Source organism: Ammodytes marinus (assembly GCF_949987685.1).
Source record: "Ammodytes marinus genome assembly, chromosome: 5".
Classification (NCBI taxonomy): domain Eukaryota; kingdom Metazoa; phylum Chordata; class Actinopteri; order Uranoscopiformes; family Ammodytidae; genus Ammodytes; species Ammodytes marinus.
Genome location: NC_137234.1, coordinates 28,291,417 through 28,310,430, shown reverse-complemented (window position 1 = coordinate 28,310,430; position 19,014 = coordinate 28,291,417). Strand labels below are relative to the sequence as shown.

The 19,014-nt window shown below is 41.2% G+C and overlaps 1 protein-coding gene across 1 annotated transcript; it reads right to left on the bottom strand.

Annotated features, from left to right (window-relative positions):
* Nucleotides 1-2,395: 2,395 nt before the first annotated feature.
* On the bottom strand, nucleotides 2,396-17,454 carry slc12a3 (solute carrier family 12 member 3; the record flags this gene model as incomplete). Its single annotated transcript, XM_080027715.1, has 26 exons — nucleotides 2,396-2,537; nucleotides 2,685-2,752; nucleotides 3,360-3,498; nucleotides 4,009-4,095; nucleotides 4,849-4,960; nucleotides 5,735-5,833; nucleotides 6,053-6,130; nucleotides 6,317-6,399; nucleotides 6,625-6,731; nucleotides 7,865-8,002; nucleotides 8,130-8,241; nucleotides 9,017-9,116; nucleotides 9,205-9,360; nucleotides 9,749-9,850; nucleotides 12,301-12,424; nucleotides 13,000-13,107; nucleotides 13,698-13,858; nucleotides 14,451-14,535; nucleotides 14,730-14,860; nucleotides 15,043-15,154; nucleotides 15,859-15,969; nucleotides 16,073-16,212; nucleotides 16,364-16,459; nucleotides 16,550-16,625; nucleotides 16,789-16,926; nucleotides 17,185-17,454. 26 exons carry the CDS (start codon nucleotides 17,452-17,454, stop codon nucleotides 2,396-2,398), a joined length of 3,075 nt encoding a protein of 1,024 aa, XP_079883841.1.
* Between the last annotated feature and the right edge of the window lie 1,560 nt (nucleotides 17,455-19,014).

The following is a 19,014-nucleotide window of genomic DNA, read 5'->3' as shown; positions in this document are numbered from 1 at the left end:
GCCTACATAAGATAAGAGAGAAATATGCCTAGGCCTATCTTATTATTTTCATAGCCAGCAAACTAAATACAAAGAGCTGGTAAATCAAGGAACAATATCTATAACATTTTCTATCAGTAGGCCTAGGCTACACTACATGCAATGTCATGGAATATTGTTTTTGTAAGCAATTTGCCCACTTCTAAAACTGTGCTCCAAATAAAGCAACACTTAAAATCAATATATGTCTCCTATGGGTCCATTAGAAGCAAAATCAAACACATTTACAAATCTCAATAAATTTGCCAATCTGAATACTGATTCTGAGATTGAAAAAAAAACATTTAGGCTACAAAACACATTTGCAGATTCCTCGACACATTCACAAATCTCAATACACATTTACAGATTGTTTTACACATGAACACATCTGATGAGTGATGACGCACACACGGACTGAGATAGGCTATAACTTGTAAATAGTTGTGCTAAGTTGTAGTCCAATGTTGCGAAGAGGGTGACAGAGTGAGAGCTCTTTCTTCTTTACTCTCTCAGACAAGAGGACTAATTATTTGACAGTGAAACTTTCTTCGTCCACTGAAGTTGCATCAGTCATGACTCATTTTGCACAAGACTTGCAAATGTAAAGGGAGTTGTCCAATAGCAAATTAACACACAGACAATGGATAGGCTATTTGAGTGTTTATTGCAAAGTAAAGCAAATGAAGACACATGATGCAATTTGAATGAAAAGAGAGAGTGGGGATATTTTATAGGCCTACTCACTAATTAAATTGCAAAATGTCAAAACATTGAGCCAAAACATATTGAGATTATACATTGTGGTATGGTAGATTGATAAAGGTGCTACTACAAGAGAAGGATTTGGGGTCATAATGGTACATTTCAAATATTGTGTTTAAAAGTAGGGTTGTCAAATTAACGCATTCATTTCAATGAATTAATCACAGAAAAATGAACGCGATAAAAAAAATTAACGCAGATTAATCGCACTTCTATATTGCCCTTTGACCCGGTGCAAAAGAGGTGAGACGATAGCGGAGCTGCACCTGTAGCCCGCACAGGATTAAAGAGTAAAGAAAGAAGCAGGGGAAAGGGGCCGAGGGCTCTATGGATGTGTCATGGGCTGCTCCGGGCAAATAAGCATGAAGGTAGGAATACGTCTTATGTTATTCTCCGCAGTGTCTGTGCAGTATTGATTTAGTGGGTACCTAATTAACAATGTAGGTTCAAAACAGTAGGCCTATCGCTCAATCTTCCTCCGTGTCTCACTTTTGTTTGCTAGCTGCGATCGTCTCCCGCAAACGGACACCCGCCCCCTCTCACTCTTCCTAGCATATGCCTGTCTTTTTTCCTCCTTTGTGTGTGTGTGTGTGTGTGTGTGCGCGCGATTTAGCCTGCTTGTTTTTTTGTGGGTTTTTTTCGGCGCTAGTAGTTCTTAAATGTATTTCATGTAGAAACATGGCCGAGGGGAGGAGACAGAAGTTACGAGGGACGGGGAGAGAGAGAGAGAGAGAGAGAGAGAGAGAGAGAGAGAGAAACGAACGCTAGCCTATAGGCCTACAATTGTTTATAAACCGGCATAACAGTGTCATATAAGTATGCGATTAATTTAGATTAATTAATCACAGAGCCTGTAATTAATTAGATACATTTTTTTAATCACTTGACAGCCCTAATTAAAAGCAAACTGAACTAAAGAAAATGTTTGTCTTAATTTGTGCCATACATGTAAGGAAGGGAAACAAAACATAGTATGTGCACATGATTGTCAAATATTACAAATCCCTTTGTTAAATAATTGTCCTAACAATCAATATTGGCTTACATTTTTAAACATGTTCTTTAGACTGATTCACTTCATACAATCATACATGAATTACAGTATTCTATGTCAATCATTAGTCAAAGAAACATTGCCATGTATAAATTAAGATAATAGTATCAGGATTTTTGTGATAATCTAACCGTGCGTTCCAACACTCATACTTCCGTGCTATCTAGTATGGTAGAAAAAAGATTTAGGATGTCCCAATTATTGTGGTCAGATTTAGCATGCTTAAGAATACCTGGATCCCTACTACATCCGGTCGTGATTTTTAGTGTTGAAATCATCATGCTATTTGGGGCGATTCTGATCCAAAATCCACTGCAAATTGGAAGTGACATCACATTGATGGAGCCTACGCATGAAAACAACCAGGGATGCGACCAATATACAGTATAAGCATGGTGCAATGTTATGATGAAATGAATAAGAAAAAGTATATCCCAAATGTATACTAGATTATTTGTAAAGTAGAGTAGAGAAAAGAAAGAGTATGCGATTTTTTGGAAACGCAGCCTTAGTTGTTGTTCAGTATCTGTAGTGTACACTTTTATCAGTGATACATTTTCATTGGCAGTAGAAGGTGAGGACGTTTTCCTGGTTTCCTCTGACCAATAGAACTGGAGGTCTCAGGTCACGTGACAGGAAATCCAGCCAGGTCAGGTAGAGAGTACTGGGACACACTCCTCTCCTGCCCAACGGCATGGTGCTGTGAGGAGACGCACAGTCACAGCAAAGACGGGGTGCAGTCAGCAATGCATGTCTTGTTATTACGCGCTAACTTTTTTTTTTACTCTGTACTGTCTGCTGAATGCTGATAAGAGTGATTTAGAAAAGAACACTTCATTGTACTCACATAACAATCAGAGCCGCTTCTCTGGAGTAATCCTGCAGAACCTCGTTGAGACGGACCTGGCGGAGAGACTGGAGCACACACACACACACACACACACACACACACACACACACACACACACACACACACACACACACACACACACACACACACACACACACACACACACACACACACACACACACACACACACACACACACACACACACACAGACAGAGTTTAAAATATTAGTCAAGTAAAACAGATTGTAACAGTTTCTTCCTCCTCATTTCTGTTTATGCTGTATCCAAATGTGTTTTATTCAGGTGTGTGTGTGTCAGTGTGTGTGTGTGTGTGTGTGTGTGTGTGCTTGTGCAGGCGTCTTTGTGAGGACCAATTTAAGCTTTTAACCATTGGAAGGGTCATTTTTGCAAAGTGAGGACATTTAGCCTGGTCCTCACTTCTTCAAAGGCCTTTTTGAGCATCAAAATTTGGTATTAAGGATTATGTTAGAATTAGGGTTTGCGTGAAGGTTGGGGTTCGGCGTTTGGTTGTGATGGGGTTGGGGTAAGGGCTATAGGGAATGCATCATGTCAATGCGTGTCCTTGTACAAGTGCAAGGATGTGTGCGTGCGTGTGTGTGTGTGCGTGTGTGTGTGTGTGTGTGTGTGTGTGTGTGTGTGTGTGCGTCAAACCTTGGCCTTGTTCCTCTCTAAATCCTGGTCGGTGATCATCCATGGTTCCTCCTGCTGTCTTGGTGCCCCGGAGTCAGAGTCCTGTTTGGGGTTGCTATCCAGCCTTAATCCACCCACCATATTCTCAAACTGATGAACACTGGATACACACGGAGACACACAGATTAAAAAAATAAATTATTTCTGTCTTTTTCTTTTCTTTTTTTGCATTATTCCTATCGACTTAAGTATATGCCTTAGCACAGTACTGAAATAATCAGGATTAAAACAAGATCTGACCCAGGGCCCAGGGGACATTCTCATGACAAGCCCAGTTAATAAAGCAGGGGACTTATCATGGCAGTTAATGCTTTTTGCCTAGCTGTGTATTTTTTTATTATTTTACTCTAGTGGGCTAAAACAGGTAACACACAATAAGCCAGGAGCTCTGCGGGAGTTAAACCGAGTTAGCATGGCTGACTCAACCCTGACCACATGTGAAACTGCACAATGATGATGAATCTTCTACTAAGCCCCATGAACTACAGTGTTATTATTGGTGATATCGTGCTAAATAAACAAGATGGACTTGATTTAACTTCCCCCCTGTGTGTTTGTGCTTAGCCTTTTCTCTCATACAGATGCTTAGGCAATGCTTAGGCAGCCTTACTTTCCAGGCTGGGGGTCCTGGTAGATGTCAGGAAGCACTTCAACGTCATGGAAACCAAGCCGGAACTTCTTGATCAGTGCCAACACCCTGGGGAGAAAATGTAAATCCGCAGTGTACTTTGTTCACAGAATGTCATACTTGTAAACCACAACCATAGTCTTATAAATCACAACAGGAAAAGGCTACTCAACATCTAAACAGATTCACTGTAAACAGTCTTACATGTTTTTACAGGTGATCTGCCACCCTCAAGTGGCAAAAATGTTTTACTGCAGGTTTTAATTGACTATCCCTGCAATCACATTTCGGTGCTATTTATTATGCTAAAAAAACACTAAGGATGTCCAGTACGCCAAAAATACTCGGATACCACACTTCATCCGGTTACATTTTGCAGTCTGCAAACCAGCAGGGTTAGCATACTGCAATTAGCTGTTCTGACCCACAATCCTCTGTGCAGCAGAAGTTACTCTCCATCGACTGAGATCTGGAGAGAGCACAACCATGGAATGTGATGGATACACTGAGCCAGAGGGTCAAGTTCATGTTCAGTGTTATGACTAGATAGTGTGTCCCAAATGTAGCATACTGCATGAAAACGACATACTGTCTTTTAAGGGTAACTTCAGTATGTATTATAGTAAAAGAAAAAGTAGTTGATTTGGAACGCTGGGTATGTCCTGCTATTCTAATTAAAATGTCTGAATTAAAAAAGTTATTTCACAATTTGATAATTAATTAATCTTTGTAACCATTACACTTCATTGTGACACCTTTTTGAAAAATGTGCTGAAGAATAATAGTAATCTGAACCATATGGAAGGCAATCTGAGTGCTCACTCATGTCTCTGCTCCTCCTTCTTGTCTGTATCTCCTCCCACGAACACCCGGACCTTACACCTGGCCCAGCGCTTCCTACGAGTTAGCAGATAGGGCAGCAGCAGGGTCAAACCTGGGGAAACACACACACACACACACACACACACACACACACACACACACACACACACACACACACACACACACAGACACACACACACACACAGACACACACACACACACACACACACACACACACACACACACACACATATGCACACAAACACCAGAAGCACACCTCAGTTATAAGGTTACCCGGTGGAAGAAGTATTCAGGTTATTGACATTAGAATTGACAGTAGAAGTACTATTACCACACTGTGATAATACTCCACTACAACTTAATGTCCTGCATTCAGAACCATTTCCCTAAAGGATTTAAAGGTTAAATAAAAAATGTCCTCATTGCACAGTAATAGGTTCCCTGGCATTGTTTTCCTAATATTTCTGGTGTTTCTCATCTAGATGTGTCCAGCTCATTGTAACTACTGTTGGCTATGCATCAGATTCTATGACATCATTAAATGTTTGTATTGTTGCTGTCCTGAGAAAAACATCCTTGATTTTGGCTTTGTGAGGGGGCATTTTCCACCTGAGCCAGGGAGGGCTTTAAAAAGTATGCTTAACTTAAGAGGATGAAATAATTTTGTGAACACCCCTTTAAATCTAAAAAAGAAACAAATAACAACTGATGTCTGAAACATTTCAGAAACTTCAGTAGACTTCAGTAGTGAAGTTAAATAGTCAAATTTATTGGTTACCAAAAGTAAAGTACATGTAATTGGTTACATTCGACCATAGAGGAAACCTGTGTATTCTTGACGCAAGAAAAGCAAGGATGTGTGTACCTCCATCATCAGACAGCCAGTACACATCGATGGTCTTCTTTCCTTGGTTTTTCTGGAACACCGTGTTAGCCTGAGGCTCTGCTTCCATAGAGACTGTAGCTGCAAACAATTTGGTTTTACACCGAAAAAATATACATTTTTAATGATGACATCAATTTATAGGATTTCAGTGCCATTTACAACTTAATTTTTCTCCAGATTAAAGGTGGAGTCAGCGATTTTGGAGAGTGGAATCAGTGAATATCTCTTCACGATCTGCTACCTGTCTGTAGTGTGTGTGTGCGCTGAAAATAATGATATGCTCTTTTGTGTACACACATGTAGTTCTTGTTTGAATGCAGGAATGGGCAGAGATGGTGTCTATGCCTTCTGATCCTCCATCAAAGCCTGGATTAACTGAAAGAAGAAAAAAAACTATGTTCATCTATGCATTTTTAAATCAAATGATAATGGACGAAGGTGGACAGCTGCTCCAACCATGACCGTTGTTTAAGGCAAACAGACTAACATACTACAGCTAGAGTAACTTCAGTGGTAAAATGTATTCACTCACTGTACTCTCGTTTGAAATGAGGCTCTCACCGTGTGATTGAGATGAGGGAGAGACATCCAGTCCCTCCTTAGTTCTCAGCACACACACACCGTACTGTAGGTCAAATGCATCACTGAAACACATGTAGTTTGGAATTTCAATATTTGGACGAACAATGATTATCAGTGCTTATGAAAGTAGTTCAAAAGTATACAAACACACACACACACACACACACACACACACACACACACACACACACACACACACACACACACACACACACACACACACACACACACACACACACACACACACACACACACACGATGAGGTCTATCAATCCCACTCTACTCACTGCAGTATTCCTATGTAGCTGTGTGCAGCCTGAGGTGAGTCACTGCGCCAGTCATTCTTGAAGCCCATCAGCACCACATTGGGCTTAATACGACCCAAACCTGCCCCCTGGTGGACAGACAACAACATGACAGGAAGAGGAAGACAGGAGTCAGGTCTGTCTCATTACATTTAAGAAAAACTGATTGGACTGTTCTCACCATAAATGCATTTACAGTTCCAAAGTCTCTCCACTGGTTTGTAACGCTACCACTCTTCCATTGGTGCAAATTAATACATGTAAGCTAACGTGGAGACAATTTTAGGTACTTTTTGTACTATAAGATTACTACTACTACGTAGATATTTAGTATAGTGCTGCAGCATACCATCCTATGCAAGCATGTCATGTGTTTGTTATGTAAAAAGTAAAGAGTAGCTATAAACCAAAATGAATGTATTGAAGTAAAAAGTTCAAAATTCCTATTTGAAATGCTGGGAGTAGAATATTGAGTAGCATTAAATGAAAATACTATAGCATAAAGCATTTTATGCTGCTTCAAGCTTCTGCTCCTTTATATTTCAGAGGCAAATTAACTTTTTACTTTTATTCGGGCTCATCGTTAATCTTTACTTTTTACAGACTGACTATTAACTGAACATTGTTGGGGCATGTCACACGAAGCCAGCTAACTGTGGGCGTAACCCTGGCTTTTCAGCATTATAAATATTTGTTTGACATTCTTCTACTTAAATACCATGTTTGAGTAGATCTAGCACGTAATCTTTCTGAGACTGAAAAGCCAAGGATAACCCCCACAGTTATCTTGCTATTTGTGACCTGCCCCAACAACGTTCAGTTAAAGCTATAGTGCGTCACTTTTTCAGAGGGATGAATATCGGTTACATTCAAACCGTGGCCAAACAAATTGAACCAAAGTTAATTAAGCCTATCAGCTCCACAAAACTCTCTGACAGCGTTTACAAATTGGTTTTGACCCCCGAAAATGTAGAAGTAGCTCAAGGAGCACCCATGAAATGTTTCAGTTGTGTATTCTACTGTGAAGAAAATAACTGGACATTCAGCAAAAGGTATAAAATCCATGCGCGATCACTGAAGGCTTACCTCATGTAGCTGCGCCGACAGTGTTGTTGTTATTACTCAGAATGCCTCATGGGGGCGACCAAAAAGTTACACACTATAGCTTTAAGACAGTTCATTAGAATAGAATAGAAAATAATAGATGAGGTGTAATTCTGACCTGGAGCAACATGTTAATCCCTGATCGTAGCTCTGCAGCCACCACACCTCTGTAGAATGACCTCACCTTCCGTTGGTTCAACCATCTCACATGACTGTCGCCACTCGCTGTTTCCACTACAGATGGGGAGGGACCAGCCTGGCAACATACAGGGTCCACAAGGATTAATTTCCTTAATGGCCAAATGCTTGGACAGCTGAGACATGGCAATTTTTCTGTGTACATTTTGAAATATTGGTTCTTGTGCATGTCCGGTTTGACTCACAGTGACCACGTTGCCACACATCATGAGACTGAGGCTCTTTGTGAAACAGGAGACCAGATCCACCAGGGCTGGGCGACTGCTGGGTGGACCTGTTAGCACCAAGCACTGGGGTCTGAAATGGCAGTATAACCATTAGCAGCTCAGTCCGGAGCAGAAACATCTATCTGCACCTACTTGTTGGACTTTAAGAAATAGCTTTTGTTTCTATGAGCTGCTGATTGTTTGAACAGTGGAAGTGAAATCAGTCAGACCGATAAAAGGCCTGAGTTTTGAATGTGCTCTTTTCAATAACTTTAACTTTAGCTACTTTTTTACGAGGAAACCATTTTATATCTGCTACTCTTTGTAAGCACAGTTAGTCTGTTGTTAATGGGGTATGCTTCCCTGTTTTGATCTCATTCACATTAACACATACTGCATTTATGTGGACGTTCAAGGCATAGTTTGACTTGGATTTGCTTTGAAAGAACATCGATAACGATCATGTCTGTACAGTTGATGGTTATCTTACAAATGAGATATTATGGTGTAATTGTTATTGAGCTGTTTCAAGTATTTACGCTAATTGGCTGCAGCTTTATAATAAACTGACAGATATGAGTAAAGACCTTCTCATCCATCTTTCTGCATCAAAATGTTTTTCCTAAAACAGTCAAACAATTCCTGCACCAACCAAAGTTCCTCAAACTTGAAAGGACGAGTAAAGCAATCTAGACTGAAGCACATAATAAGCAATGTCTTCATTATATGAACACCAGATGGAATGGAATTAGCCAAAAACGACCGTCAGTTGAGCTAACATGTTCGGTAAGAGTACTAACTACCATAGCTCTCCTAAATGTAGACTAGAGAAGACAAACTAATAGTGAGAGTCATCCCATCCTGACCTGTAGTTCTTGACATGGTCCTCCACATGGTTGAGGCCTACACACTGGCTCAGAGCCATGTTGTAGGAGCTGGCCTGCACTGAAGAGCCCCAGTTTACGGCTAAAAACGGAGGGAGAGCACCAGAGTTAGAGTAAGGTAGTGGAAGGGGACAGCTGTTTGGTGTGTGTCTGACTGTATGTGACTTTACCAGGCTTCTTGTAGAGTGTGTATCCCAACAGGAGGAAGACCACGCCAAAGGCAATGAGGGCCGCCCACCATGTCAGCAGGAACATGATGACCACGCAACACACTGCCCCCAGCAACGACAGCCACTTACTGTAGAACCTAAAGGACGGACGCCAACCTGTGGGCGCGGCGCGCACACACACATACACACACACACACACACACACACACACACACACACACACACACACACACACACACACACACACACACACACACACACACACACAAATGTCAACACACTATCCCTATCAACTAGGACCAGGACTGTCCATTCTCTTAAAGGGGGAGTAAGCCATAACAGAAAAAGGCTTGTTGATATTTTTTTTGAACTGACTACCAAAACAAATCTACCCTCCCTAGGGCTACAGAACCAGGGCTTTGTATGAACACTAGACTTTATTTCAGCGTGCATACAGTATGCACAGGTAACAGCAGTTGGTTTCTACTCTATGCTCGAACCCTCATTGGCTCTCACATGATCTGTTACGGTAGTAGTTTTCTACCTGGTGAGTTGGTGATTGAGGCATGGAAGCAGCTGAAGTTGATCAGAGAGTAGGAGCAGAGGAAGAAGTTGGAGATGATGGGAGCGATGGTGTTGAGTTCGGCTGGTGAGATAAAAGACGGAGAACACAAAATTAAAACAAAACAAATTTGTTTGTGAAGATTTGACCGCTCGGCCATCCTGACATGTCTGTAAGCAATTAGTCAAGCGTGAACTCTCCCAACCCCAATCCCCCCCCCAACCACCCTGCTATGTGTGGTCTTAGTGGTGGGTGGTGATCCTTTACCCAAATGTCCCTGTGAGAAATATAACGTTTTTATTTGGACAGTACACCATGAAAATAGCCTGGTCCAACCAGACCATCGTACTTCATTTCATTTGTACAGAAGGTCTGGAAGTGCTGTAATTGGCAAACATTCATTCACTTGGAGGCGGGTGTCTGTTGAAGTTTAAAACTATTGGATCTGCCCAGTGCCACTCTGGATTAGCCAACCAATCGCATCACGTTTGGTCGTCACGTATGTCATGAGTCGGCTTTTGACGGTGCGTTCCAGTTAGACAGGGAACTCGGAAATTTCCGACTTCACTACATATTGTAGTCTATGAATCTACTGGTACCTAGCAACAGTAACTTGTTAGAGCCTAAAGTTGAGTTATTTGGACGAGAAAGGTTTTAGGCGTCCATACTTTCGCGAGCAGATGCACTGGAACACAGACAGGTCGGAACTCGGAACTACCAAGTCGGAAATCTCCTTCTTTCGAGTATAAAGGAACGCAGCATTCAACTGAAACTGGAGCGCGACTTCGACGTCATTGTTCTCAGCCACTCGCTCTGTTCGCTGATTGGACGGCTGTAGATTCTCCGGAGAATCTGGGAAATGCACTGTACACCCAGACTGACTACTGAAGGGAAAATGAAATTTGGCCGGAAGTAGGCGGGCGGGCGGAGCCAGGCTACCATGAAAACAGATTCTATTAGAAATCCAAATTACATTTTTGAACCTGAAAATGAGCAGTATGTGTGACCTTTAAAGCAGTCGCAGGCAACACAAAGTATCTGTTCCTGAAGTTATAGCAACCGTTCTAATTTATCCAAAATTAGTCTAAAATACAAGACGAGCTAGGGGAGAACGGGGTATGTAGGCACACTTTTTACTCTAGTGAGAATTGCCTATCACCTAAACATCTTTCAATAGTCATTCCTACATTAAATTGAAGCTTAAGGTGTTGGCTTGAAATGTGTACCCCTCACTTTTTCTATCTTATTGTAATAAAGAAGAAATTAATCATCAAAGACACCCTTACACATTGTGACAACCAACCCCATCAAGGGGTCGGTTGTCAAACACTATGGGGTCGTTTGTCACAATGTTATTTTAATGGGAATAATCTTAAAAAGAAGGCAAGAAAGTAGAACTAAATTTGAAAGTTGAATTGCATTGTCAAGTTGACAAATAGGCCTACATAACTTACTGTAGCCTTGGCAGCTGGTCTAGTTTGGGATGCACTGGGTTGTTTTGATTTTGTTGCCCTTTTTTCTTTTGCATGCTAGCTGCCTTTTCCTGCTCTATTCTTTCCTTCTCTGGGATGTCAGTGAGGATAGAGCTTGACAATTTATTTCGTTATTGGGTTCCTTTTCTGGCTGCAGCCTTGAGATAACATGTGACAACCAACCCCCCAAAAAATGTGACGACCAACCCCAACTTGAATTTCTTGCAAGCATCAAGGCCAACAACCATCTGACAACTAATTAGCTTGCTAACCACAATCTAAAATATAGTTTACCCTTCACACTTTGTATGGGTAACAAGTGTTTTGTTATAAACCCATTGTGTAAAAGCCTAGAAGAAAAATACTGAGGAGCTAAATATTTTCAATTTGACATGAAAAACACAAACAGTCGTCTCACCTCAAATTCAGCAGTCTAACTCCAAGGAAGACTATGTAGGTGACCTCTGATCCCAATTCTGGATATTTACATACCAACATTTCATAGACAGCGCCTTCTGGTTCCGAGATATAACGATTGTGACAACCAACCCGTGTGACAAATTACCCCGTTCTCCCCTAATGTATGGCATATTATTTCTAATCAACACTTTATTTTTTTATGTTTTCAAGGGAGTACAACAAGAACAAGAAGGAGCAGCCACAGTGAGCTGTCAGATAAACAGCTGCACACCAAGCTAATCAACTGCTGTTACTCTGTCCCGCTGTGGTGTGGTGTGGAAACCATACACACACCACGTGAAGCATGAAATTAGATATATACCTGTCTAATTTAGTGTTTTTGGGGGGGCTGCACTATTAACAGACAGCACTCCGCCTTTAACGTGCCAAATCAACCAGAACTGAAATGTTGAATGAACTTTAAATTGCATCGCTTTTTAGAAGGTGTGAGGCAGAAATAAACCTGCCTTGCCTTGATACGTCTTTTTTCTAGTTTACAAAAACTCATTTTCCAGCCCATATTCTCATTTAAAAATGTCAGGACATTCCCATTTTCATACAGACGTTCAGGGGTCAGAGAGGGTCCTCTCTTCAAAGCCTCACCGATGAGAATGAAGCAGACAGCGATGACGTATGTCAGCAGGTAGCTTCTGAGTGGTTCATCGTTCTTGCCGTAGCCTTTGCCAAAGAAGCCGATGAGAGGGTAGAGTTTGTCCTTACACAGGCACTGGCAGAAATACAAAAGACGAAAAATAAATATTTCCCTATCAGAGAAAAGCTTTTGTTTAAAGAAACAAGAAAAGAAGGAAATTGTTGCAATGCTATTTTTTTTTAATCTGATCATAAATGCTTCATATTTGACACGTTTAAGCCCAATTGTCTTTAACCAGAAGCACACTGTAAGACGTTGCCACATTAATAGTCAGTCCATAGCAGCCTTTTCCTCTATATTCACTGGGTCGGCTCAAGATGGCTCCTCAATAACGCACATTGACGACTCGGGTTAAGCATTTTAATCAAATATGTGCATCTGTTCGAGAAACTGCTGCCCCTCTCAAAACTAAATTAGCCTCTAAGACCAACTCATCAACCTGGTTAAATGAGGATATCCAACACAAAGAGAATATAGACGAGCAGAATGCAGGTTAAAAATTCCTGAATGCTGTGTGTGTGTGTGTGTGTGTGTGTGTGTGTGTGTGTGTGTGTGTGTGTGTGTGTGTGTGTGTGTGTGTGTGTGTGTGTGTGTGTGTGTGTGTGTGTGTGTGTGTGTGTGTGCGTGCGTGTGTGTGTGTGTGTGTGTACCTGGAAGACTTTGGGAGCAGACACCAGGCAGGCCAAAGCAGAGGAGAGTGTTGCTCCAAATATGCCAGCAGTGATGAGAGGGGCGAAGGCTGACACCATGCTCATTGACTGGACATAGAATTGTTCTGTTTACTTATGAGGCTCATCTCTCCCAGCAAGGGAGAAACTGTCTGTTTGTTTACAAGGTGACTGAATAATACAGACGGCAACTGAGACAATTATGCAGAACGGTGTTATTGTTATCTTCTTGCTGTTACTGCTTTAGTCAAGGCAAGGCAAGTTCATTCATGCACAACTCAGACGCAAGACAAATCAAAGGGTCACAGTCAGGGGCATATTAATACATAAACAATAAGGCACAGGAAAAGATTGACATTGTATTTAAAAGATAACAAATACAAGAAGCGAAAACAGGCAGAACATTTGATAAAAATCTAAATAGATTGCATTTTAAAGACGACCAAATAATAAGCAAAAAAAAACATGCAGACATAAAAAAAATATAGTTTCTTATTTTATTGTGTGTTTTCTGCTCTTGGCTTTGCATGAAAAGTCAACTAAATATATTTCCCTTACAGCAGACAAGACAGCTTGTCAGAGGTAAATATTTAGGTTTTTAAAATAGATTGGTAAAGGATGAGAGACATATTTGGCACATTCTTGAGTGTATTCTTAAGAGTGTATGAGCTTTTGCTGACCTGATAGTAGTTACTGATGCCTTGGGGGCATGTGTTATTGTTGATGCACTCGGTGAAGTCCCATCCATACTGACAAGCTAAACCAACACACTCCTCGCTGGGTGAGGACAGTGACCGGGTGTCGTTTAATAGGCCAGACGCGTCACGCACCACACAGGATCCTGGGAGGGAGCAAAAACACAGGGATGCAGGTATACATGAATAAATAAACATATACACACACACACACACACACACACACACACACACACACACACACACACACACACACACACACACACACACACACACACACACACACACAATTATTACTATAATGTATTATATAACTGTGTCTTTAACTATTTGTGTCACTGATTAAAGAACGAGTCAGCTAGTCTGGAGAACTGGCATGTAAACAAAGGGGTCCCACCGTAGCTAGCAACATGCCTGTTTACACAGCCTAGCCTCTATAAATTAACAATATATTTTTCTTAGTGCAGGCAAAGCAAAGGACAGTTAGCGGATTGTAAGAAGATATTCACTGATTTTGATAAAAAGTAATTTTGATAACAAGCATTCTCCAGAATCGCTGACTCGACCTTAAATGATAGGAATAAAAACATGAAAACAATGTTGAAAACAAATCTTTTGGGGGATGGATTTAAGTCATATTGCAAAATCATACCAAGAGGGGGATTCAAAAACCAACTAATTTCAATGGTGAGAGGCAGACTCGATACAGAATTGGTAGGCAGAATGGACATACAGTACCAATGGTAGCAGAAATAATGAGGTAGGAGATGGTGGTCCAGAATATTGCCATCAGAGTTCCTCTGGGGATGGCCACTGCTGGATTCTGGGAAGGAGAGGTCAAAACACATGAAGATAAAGTGTCACATCAATACAAATCATGATTTGTGTTAATATAAATGTGCAGGAAAATGAGGCAAGTAGGCAGGTTTATACAACACTGAAAACAAAATAGTGTTTTTCTAAATCAGGATAATAAAAGAATTAGGCAGAAAGAAAGAAAAACAAACTAACATATACCTTCAGGTCTCCAGAGATGTTAGCTCCTGCCAGGATGCCCGTGGCAGAGGGGAAGAATATGGAGAACATGCCAAAGAAGCTGCCCTCTTGCCCTCGCCAGCCGGGCACAAAATTAGCGGTGAATATGTCCGCTATTAAAGGTGAAATACTCACTTTACTAGAGCTTACTAATTATTATTTTTTATTTACAAAAATGATGTCAAAAATATTTTTATTTTATAATCTTTCACGCACATTGGTCATCCATAATGAAATGGAACATTTTGAATTGGTATTTAAGAACCTCTGATATGAGCAGGGGCCCAATAGTCACCTTTGTAGCTAAAGAAACCCCTGGCTTGCTTCTGTGGGGAAGCAGGGATGACCGTTCCAACGATGTAATTGACCAATGAGACCATGATGACCAGGAAGAACAGAATCTGAGCCTGTGGACGGCAGAACATATGGTGAACATTGATGCAGACACACATTTACGTGCCAGAATGAGCAACTGTATTTCACTGCACTAATAAATGACGTTGGGTTTTTCGTGCTAGCTAGTTTTCAGAGCCTGTCTATGTTCCCTCAGCCCCAATTAATTTTTTACTTTGAGGACAGAGTCTGACTAGCTTCTTTACTGCTTAGTCCTTATGCTAGCCTTAGCTAACTGACTGCTGGCCATGGCTTCGTATTATCGGTACAGACATGAGAATGGTTCAAGGTTCAAGGTTTTTTATTAATGTCCCAAGAGGGCAAATTTGTTCACAGCAAAGGAGGTAGTGGCTAAAAACACACGACAATACAAGACAACAATGGACACAAAACACAACAGTATGTACACAAACCTGAGGAGTCATAAAGTGCTTAAAAATAAAGTATATATAAGATATAAAGTGCCTGCATAAAGTGATATGTGCCATAAGCAGCATCATCATCAATGAGAGCATTTAATGGGCAGTGTGCCGTCAACAACATTGTCATCAGCATCAACAGTAACAACATCAAAATCAACACTCTATCTTCTCATCTAACTTTCATGAATTCTGTAATCCCAGAGACATTCCGTGTTTCAGCGAAATCTTTTTACGTACGTTTTACATTTTGGACCATGCCAGTTTTTTTATGGTCTCATATGTTTGTTGGAGCGTACCTTGGACTCCCAGGCCATGCCAGCCATAGAGATGCCTAGTAAACAGGTGACGGTGATGATGCCGATGATGCGGATGTCATTGGTTCGATCCACCATGACAGCTCCATTTTCCTAAGGGAGAAAGTTCAGAGAAATATTAGAGTTTAACTGTACAGTATCATTGTAATAGTGGCTCCACGCACGTACTGCATGAACACCTGATATTCCTACTTACTCGCATGAGGTCTGCAACAGTTTCAGCAAAGCCCACAGTGTGCATGGCCACAGCTACAGCGTTGGCAAATGCAAAAATCAAACCAATGGACCCACCCAGCTCTGGACCAAGGCTGCGACTGATCAGGAAGTAGGTCCCACCTGCAAGAGAATGGAGAAGCATTGTATTGTGGGAAATATGGCATTCATGTTAGGAATTGCAGGCAATACAATTTAACAATGTCGGATGAAGTCCATGCCTTGTTTTGCTTAGCCATAATATACATTAACTGAGTAGTTTTGTTGAACAGACCTCCTTTAACCTTTCCGTTGGTAGCGATGGCTGAGGTGGAGAGACCAGTGATCCCAGTTATACAAGAGGATAGCAGGATAATCACCCAGGTCAGACCTAGAAGAAACATAAGAAATATAAGAATATGTTGCGTGGATCAAGCATTTAAAAAGTGAATGGATGAAATGTAAGTTTTATTGGGCATACCTATACCAGCTTGAGCAGTGATCCAAGGCAGCCTCAGGTACAAGATCACCCCCCAGATATTCAACATGCAACGGATCTAGAAAAGGACAGTTACGGACTTTACCGAACGGACAAGGTCTTCTTTAACCAGCATTGGTAGTATGTGTAACACCAGTCTCCAGATCCCCATGGATCATAAAATCCATGGGGCTCGTTTGGGATTATACATGTAGCCTGTAGCTGATGTTAGCTCTATCTACCATGACTCCTTGAACCCAGCCAAAGCGAGTGGGTTCAGCGGGGGGCTCCTTGTCCTTCTCGTCCTCTTCCTCGGAGCTGTCTCCCCCTTCCATCTGTCCGCCTGTTGTCTCCTCATACAAGGGAGGCCTGGAGTCATCCTAGTCAAGTAGAGTCAAGTGCATTTTATTTATGTAATTCAAACCCATCAATTACAAATGTATCTCAAAGGGCTTCACAAACAGCAATTGAAGAGATTAATGAAGGGCTGATGTATCATGGGACCAGAGTTTCTTACAGACCATTTAGAACATATTAAGTGGAAGTTGAAGAAAATGTGCTTACTGGAAAACAACCTATCAACCTGGCTTCCTTTGGTCTTTTTAATGGAAAGCTGATAAAAAGCAAAGATTCCTCACCTCAGGGTTTGCATGCAGCTGATACAGAGATGGTCTGAAGCGTCTCCGCCGCCCCCACACTGCAGTGTTGGTGTAGAAGTCATAATGTGGCGGGGCGTCCAGAGTCTCATAGCCAGTTAGAGCATTAGTTCCAAGGGTCGCTACACTGTTCCCATCACCATAACACTTGTAGTACAAAGACTCGTCAAACTCTGTAGTTGTTGCCGTCCCATTGGCTACTGACTGTCCGAACGCTGCCATGTGAACACTCTCACCAGCTACTTTAGCCATTTAGAATGGCACAAAAGTATTTTCTCTCTTTAAGTGGATTGTAACCAAAAAGGTATGCTCAAGTACCTTGCAGTCAAGGTGGTGGAGCCATTCTGTAGTTGAAGGTGTATGAAGGAGGCTATATTGTGAGAGTTGGTTTTATATTAGACCTGAACCATGCAGGAAGGGCCTGAGGCCATGTAAGAAGGTTCAGAAGAACATGGTTCAGTGACTAGTCAAACAAGACTCATTACAGGAACTATGTGTGTATGACATTGACTATTTCACATAACAAGGTCAAACAAAATATATTTTTGGACTGGCCCGGGACATATGCTCCAGTACACTTTACCACTTAATGATGGCGTTTTTATGAATTTATGTTCCTCTACTAAAGATTCAACATTTTCGTGCAGAAAAAAATAATTGAGGTATCAGAGATGAATGGTTGATTTCTCATATTCACCTTATTTTTATGGAGCGCATTTGTAAATTTCAGTTTTGGATCAGTTTTCAGGAAGTTGCATTTCATTTAATTAATTATTATTCATTCATCTCCTGAGGGATTTCAGATAGGATGTAGATTGTGTAAACAGCATCATCACACACACACACGCACACACGCACACACACACACACACACACAAACACAGATTGACTTGTAAGATAACCTTGACTAGAACAACACAGGTTTGTTTGTTAAGGAAATATCTTTAAAAAATATTCTACTCTTGTGACCAGATTGAAATTTAATTTGACTGTCATTTGAATTATTCTATATTTCGTTATACTTTCAAATACAAGTAAATATTAGTTTTTAACATTATATAGAAGAACAACATGCACACGCACACACACACACACACACACACACACACACACACACACACACACACACACACACACACACACACACACACACACACACACACACACACACACACACACACACACACACACACACACACACACACACACTTACTTTTTTCCCACTTATACACAAAGAGTTTTTCAATAGACCTGTCATCGCTTACACTGTGTCATATCATAGGCGCTAGAGGTCGCGTATTGCTTTTTTCAAACTTGATAAAGCTTCTCCTGAGCCACAGGTGACAGTTTGTTTTCAAAGGCTGAGAATTGCTCTTTGTGACAGGCAAACTCCATGGAATGAATGTGGGAAAAATTAGAAGAGCCCCTTTGAAAAAAGTTTATTACAATGTTCACAAACTCTGAACGACTAACTGCTATCCCAGCTTCTGGTGAACAGCACTGCGGTGTGCTTGATTACAACAAAAGACACTTCCATGGAAAGGTGTATGCTCAATATTGTGAACTGCAGCTTCTTCAGCTCTAAGACACGTGTACATGTTGACACGGATGCCATTTTTAACAGCTGATTATGAATGTTCTTTCTCCGTAGTCAAACACGTGATCTTGGCTGTATCCTTTCATGTTCAGATTAGGTGTAATGACGGCTCACAATTTCAGCTCAGAGCTGCTTAATTGTCCGAGACTTTAGTTTACACAGTCGTTTACAACAATGCTTAACTGCACACACATGGACGTGCACACACACGCATG